The following is a 6545-nucleotide window of genomic DNA, read 5'->3' as shown; positions in this document are numbered from 1 at the left end:
TCAGGCCATTGATAACTGTCCAGGGATGGAGTTGATTCCACCAGCATATGCAACTTTGTACCTTCTCACAGAGTACCATTCATGGACAAATTGTTTTGGATCAAGCCTTGCATGCAAGATGGCTCTCATCCCATGCCTGCAAGGAATTCCAGAAATCTGCCACACCCCACAAAGGCACCTTTTTTCAGCAAAACTTACAGGTAGCATTGATTTGCCATCAGTCACCTCATACCCATCAGCACTGGGGTATGCTCTACAACCCCTGGACTCTTTAGTGATCACTTTAAGTCTGGCCTTGATATTTGGACATATATCATCATCTACCCAGTTTGCAGAAGCTTGGTTCCTTGTGCACATCCTCACCATTGTTGTTCTCCTAATTCCTAACATTCATAAGCAAAAGTGTTAATGCTACATTCTGAAATATAGGCATATTACATGTACATAACTAAGAAAATTGTTACCTTCCAACAAAGTCAGAACAGGTTTTGCTCTGTCTGTACCCAATGTGGCATTAAAGCTTTCCACAAAGTTGCTTTTGTTTACATCACATTTGATAGCCTCATTGAATTTGTGCTTGGTCCATGTTGACTGTGGGCCAACTTTAGACAACCATATCAAAGCAGCTGGATTGACCTTCTGCAGCTGCTCCATGGAATTTCTAAATGTGAACTTAGAATAAGCCCCACAAGCCATCCAGAAAAGGTTAAACATCAAAGGGCCAGGGAATGGTTTCTTCCAATTCTTTACCAAGTGCTTGCAACAATATCTCCTTCCAGCCTTTGGCCACAACTCAGTCAATGCAGCATCAATACCCTAAAAAAACACAAGATTTATGTAAGACAGAGATGTGGTGAAGGAAGATAATAACTACAATTAAGGTTAACTTTTATACCTTCTGTCTGTCAGAGATAATGCACCACTCATCCCTTCTCCCACTATCTTTCAGCAAGTTCTTCAAATGCCACACAAAGAACTTCCAATTCTCTGTGTCCTCAACTGAGACAATTGCCCAAGCAAAGGGGAAAAGCTCATTGTTTGCATCTAGTGCCACTGCAGATAACAGGACACCACCATAATTCCCCTTTAAGTGAGCCCCATCAACACCTATGAAGCTCTTACACCCACTTAGCAACCCATCTATGCAGCCTTTGAATGATATGAAGATATTTAGGAACTGTAAAGGCCTGTCAATATGATCTTGGGGTGTCCAAGCACAGAATGTAGCAGAACCTGGGTTTGTTGATCTGACCATTTCACGGTAGTCAGGAAGCTGGGCATATGAGATGTCATGGCCACCATTAATGTCCCTCAGAGCCTTTGACCTCATTCTGTATAGAGTACTTGCAGACATTTGTACTCCATATCTTTACCAAAGTAATTGGTTCAATGTCTTGGCAGATATATCATTATTGGCTCTTATATCCTCAAGCAACACTCTGGCAGCCCAATTGGTAGACACCATTGGATTCTTCACCTCCAAACTAGAACAAGTGTGCTCCATGTTCTTAATGGACTTGATTGCCCATGTGACACCATCAGGAAGCCTAGGTGCATGCAGCCTCCACTCATAGTTAATATCAGAACATGTAACTGTCCACCTCATATTTGATGCCTTTAGCACAACTACTGAAAACCCACTTTGTATGCAGTAATCCCTCACAACATCCCTCAAGTGTTGTTTATCTGTAAATAATTGCTATGGTTTGATGACAATTTTGCCAAACTCCTCCTCATTGTACAACTCTCTATTTTTATACAAATTTGCAAAGTAATCTTCACAGTCATTGTCATTATCCCACACAGGGCCTTCCCAAGGATCAAAGTTGTCAACAACTGCCCCTACATCATCAAAAGTATCCATATCATCTTCATCTTCATTTTCCTGATCTACATTCAGATCTTCCTGATCATCTCCTTCTTCAGAACCAAATTCACCATCACCTCCATCCCCCACATCCCCTTCATCTCCTTCATCCCCTTCATCACTTAGCATAGCTCCATCCCCTACATCCCCTTCATCCTCTTCATCACTCAGCATAGCTCCATCTCCACCCAAACTCATAGTAAGTTGGTTTGAGGGTTCAGTTGCTTCATCAGAACTTGTTCTAATAATCAATCCCCTCCTCATAGCTGTAGTCTTTGGAATTTTCTAACCAAATGTTGTTGAAGATTTAGAAGATGTCACCATCTCCCCAGAAGGCCCTGAAGCTTGCTTTGTGATAACATTCATCTCAGACAGAGGTGGTACAATCACATCCATCTTAGTTCATGTCTGACTTTGGAACCTTTTTCTAGGACTTCTTCTGAGTACCTACACTGGTTTGGCTTGTTCTATATGTGGTAACTCTAATTCTTTCCTCAGCTCTTCATTCCTCATCTCTTCTTCTCTCTTCTCATACCTTTCCCTAGCCAACCTCTCAGCCTCAGTCTCTACTGCATCCTCTATTTGCTTCCTATACCATGCCTTCAAGTCCCTTCCAGGTCCAATATGCCATATCCTACCTCCTACAAGCCTGACAGGTGCTTCTTCCCCCTAGCTCCAGCCCTACCTCTCCCTCTAGGTCTCCCCTTCCCTCTTCCTCTCCCCCTACTTTCCAACTCATGTTCTTCTTCCATTTCCCTCATCAAATCAGCCCATGTATCATCACTAGGCACTGCATTATATATAGAGGTGTACATAAACAGGACCGGACCTGAAAACCGACCTGATCCGGACCTGTTGGGACCGAACCTGACCCGGACCTGTAGATTCAGGTCCGGTCTCGGTCCTTAAAATTCAAGGTTTCCGGTCCCGGTCCGGATCAGGTCCAAACCCAGGGTTTTCAGGTCTGGACCTGAAACCCGGTAAAAATGTATTTTTAAAAAAAAAACTTTTTTTTCCCAAATATCAAAACAAGAAGTCAGTTCATTTCTAACCCTAACTTAATCACTCACTCCCTAACCCACTCAGCCAACACAAGTCACACAACACACTTACAAACCCACTCCCTCACGCTGCACACTCCTCTAGCGACCACTGGATCGCGCGACTCTAGCAACCCCAGCCACTAGAACGTGCGACTCTAGCAACCGCAACCACCACATTGCGCGACTCCAGCAACCACAACCACCAAAACACGCGACTCTAGCGACCGCAGCCACCAGATCGCGCGACTCCAGCGACTGCAGGCACCAGAACGCGCGACATTAGAGGCCGCAACCACCAGATCGCGCGATTCCAACGAACGCAGCCACCAGAACGCGCGATTCCAGCGAACGCAGCCACCAGAACGCGCGACTCCGGCGACCGCATCCACCAGATCGCGCGACTCCAGCGACTGCAGCCACCCAATCATACACCAATCGCCCTCTTACTCGCTTCACGATCTACCCCGACCTTCCTTTGCGACCATCTACTTTGAAGGTGGTAGATCTGGTGGTTACTGTTGTCTAGTATTTTTGGTGTTTGGAAATTGGGACTTTAGTCAATTTATACAATTTATGTAGTATTCATGATTGATAATATCAGATTTTATGTTATTATTTATTTTATTTTTTAAATAAAAAATCAAAAAATAAATAAAAAAAAACAGGTCTATTCAGGTCCGAACCCGGACCGGACCTGATTTTTCAGGTCTAACCCGGAACCGGACCTGTTGAATCAGGTCCGGTCTCCGGTCCTCAAAATTCCCTGATTCAGGTCCCGGTCCCAACAGGTCCGGTCCAGGTCCGGTCCGGTTTTGGACCGTTGTACAGCCCTAATTATATATTTCAACTATAGGGTTTTTAATAGGTTCACCATCACTTTCATCACTTTCATCAATAGGTTCTGTCACATTAGATGAAGTGTTTCTCCTAGGGGTTAGTTTCTTAGGTCTCTCAACAGAAATCACAGGTTGACTTGAACTACCCTCTAGATTCCTTAGACTTTTCCTAGGGATTCCCTTTTCAGGATCACATTCTGTTATACCCAACTATCCCACACTTTCTTTCAAATCAGCAGCTATTCTACTTGCCCTCAAAGTCCTAGCAGCTTTCAGTAAATCATTTGGTGAATTAGCCTCACCCACCCATATATGTATAAGGTCTCTTCCATTTAAGTTAGTAAACATTTTCATCAGGTCTTTATCAGTTATCAAGTCCACATGTTTCATTTTGTGAGCATAAGCAAAACTAGGATGTTTTGGCATAGGTTTTTTACTCTCAACAGCCTTATCCCAATACTCAATCACTAGGTCTATTAGGTTGACTGTATCAATATCCTCAACTACCACATCAACCTCAATACCCTTATACTGAAACCTCAACACTACAGCATCACTCATTCTAACGTCATACCATATTCTAAGCACAAACACAGACAAGCAGGTCCATAACACAAAATCAGTAAACAAGAAAACATTTTTTTACATTTAAAGCAAAATACTTGCATACAACCACAATACACATGCAACAAAACGATCATGCCAAAACAGAGTACATAAAATGCACAATTGGATTCTTTATATAAAAATTAGGGTTTTTCATGCATACTTGAACTTCTATTTGAAAAGGAGATGCACAAAGATTCGATCTTTCACCAGGTACCCCCGATTCTTAGCACAAATTTGAATACCCTACTCGCAATTGTTGAAATCAAAAATGTTGTAATCCCCCTTCACTTTAACCCAGAAGAAAAATGTATATCATCGCCTTTTTTTTATGGTATTATACACTGGCATTCAAGGCTCTGCGTTTTTTTGTGTCTCGATGAACCTTTGATGGGAAAGATTTCAGAGGAAGAAGATGATGAGTTATGACGAGGGAGAAAGCAGGAGAGAGAAAATTAAATGGAGGGAATACAAATCAGACGGTTGTGTGAAATAAAAGGGGGCATTCTTGTCATTTCCCTATTTTGCTTAACCATGGTTTAATTTAAAGTTAAAAAATCATCATTAATGTTATAATTAGGATAAATCAGTAAAGTGGTGTCATTTTGTATAATCCAAAAAAAGTAGGGTCACCATTGGGGTGTAGCAATAATAGGGGGTTACCAATGAGAATTTCCCTATAATATGGTTAAAATGTTGTAATTGTTTTGATTTGTTCACTCAATCTACTAAAGGTTTAATCTATTAGAGGCGATCAAAGGTTAAAACTCTGTCTAATTTTTGGCAAATTCCAGGTTGGGTTTATAGAGTCCAGGGTTTAGTTTGGGAGGCAATTTTTGGAGGGAATTAGCTTAACTATGCTACTTAACTAAGGTTAGGAGCACTTAACAGCAAAAGCCCCATTACATGTGCATTTAACTTTTTTACTTACTAATGTCACGTTTAACTAGCAAACAAATATTAGAGGTCATTTTTGATAATATAAAAAATTGGAGGTCACTATTTAGAAATTAAAAAAACAGAATTTATCATTGAGAATTTCCTTAGGGGTTGTTTGGTTTATCTAGGGAAAAGGAATGATTTAAGGAGAAGAATAGACGAACAATGTAACTCCCTTAGCTCTGATTTACAATGATGTTTGTTTTAAACAAGAAAGAGAATCAACCTTTTTTTTAAAAAAAAAGAATCAACACCACACAACCACCTCTTCAGTTCTCTTTCCCTCTTTCTCCAACCACCGTGAAGACCCCACCACCCAGGCCAGCCAGTGGCCTCCCCTCGCTTCCCCTCCCCTTCCCCGAACCCCCCTGAAAAACCCTAGAAATCACTCCCCCACCCTTGAAACCCCCAGCCGCTAGGGTTTCCGGGGTGGGGGAGGGTGATTGGGGGTTTCGGGGGGTGGGTGAGGGGTTTTTTTTGGGGGAGGGAGGGTGGTTTGGGGAAGGGGATGGATGTGGTTCGGGGAAGGCGATGGCCAGCGGGGGGAGGCGGTGGGAAGGTTGGGTTTCTTGGTGGTGGGGTAGAGTAGGGGGGTGATGGTTGCAAAGGAAAGAGAATTAGAATACCTAGGGGGGTGGGGAATCAACTTGGAACACTTTGGGCCGTTGGGGGCAATGGAAAATTATAAAAGGTAAAGATAATGGAAAAAAGGGCTAACAAACTATATTAAAGGGAATAAGAACAGTTGATTCCCTTACCTTTTTGATGAATATCTCAACCAAACAGTTAAGTATTGACATATAGCTGCTATTTACATGGCACGTAATTAGCATGAATAAGACAAAATAGTGGTGAAAAATGTTTTTCTAGTGGTACAAATAAGTATATAAATTGTCATCAAATATTGTACCACTGTTACCTATAATGAATATAAATAGTATTACTAAAACAACCTATACTCTAATAGTATAAAATACATGTATAATAATACATTAAAAATACCACTGTAATCATAAAAAATCACAAAAATTATCTAGTGGCATGTGAATTTACTACTTAGCCCTCCTATATGCATCTCAAATAAATAGCAGTTATGCGCCTAGTTGCACTCCAACCAAACAGTCCTTAGTACTCCGTATATTTATTGTGGAATTTAACAATTTACTTGGGGCAATATGGTCATTTAGTATCGCGTTTTTTACTGTAGTATTTTTTGGGTGGAATTTAGCAATTCATTTCGTATATTATCCTCAC

At 41.4% G+C, this 6545-nt stretch overlaps 1 protein-coding gene across 1 annotated transcript; it reads right to left on the bottom strand.

Annotated features, from left to right (window-relative positions):
* Positions 1-1354, bottom strand: LOC110739622. Its single transcript, XM_021920072.1, has 3 exons — positions 896-1354; positions 465-816; positions 1-383 (listed from the first exon to the last, which is right to left on the bottom strand). The coding sequence occupies exons 1-3, from the start codon at positions 1352-1354 to the stop codon at positions 1-3; spliced, it is 1194 nt and encodes a 397-aa protein (XP_021775764.1).
* Between the last annotated feature and the right edge of the window lie 5191 nt (positions 1355-6545).

The sequence above is a fragment of the Chenopodium quinoa genome, unplaced genomic scaffold (genome assembly GCF_001683475.1).
Source record: "Chenopodium quinoa cultivar QQ74 unplaced genomic scaffold, ASM168347v1, whole genome shotgun sequence".
NCBI lineage: Eukaryota > Viridiplantae > Streptophyta > Magnoliopsida > Caryophyllales > Amaranthaceae > Chenopodium > Chenopodium quinoa.
The sequence above is the reverse complement of the archived record's forward strand: the minus strand, read 5'-3'. Positions and strand labels throughout refer to the sequence as shown.

Bases quoted from the DNA above. Each gene is read 5' to 3' on its own strand.
- LOC110739622 (XM_021920072.1), bottom strand. From the start codon at position 1,354: ATGTCTGCAAGTACTCTATACAGAATGAGGTCAAAGGCTCTGAGGGAC. The intron at 817-895 runs GTATAAAAGTTA...GTGTTTTTTTAG, and splicing joins TTATCTCTGACAGACAGAAG to GGTATTGATGCTGCATTGAC. The intron at 384-464 runs GTAACAATTTTC...TATGAATGTTAG, and splicing joins TGTTCTGACTTTGTTGGAAG to GAATTAGGAGAACAACAATG.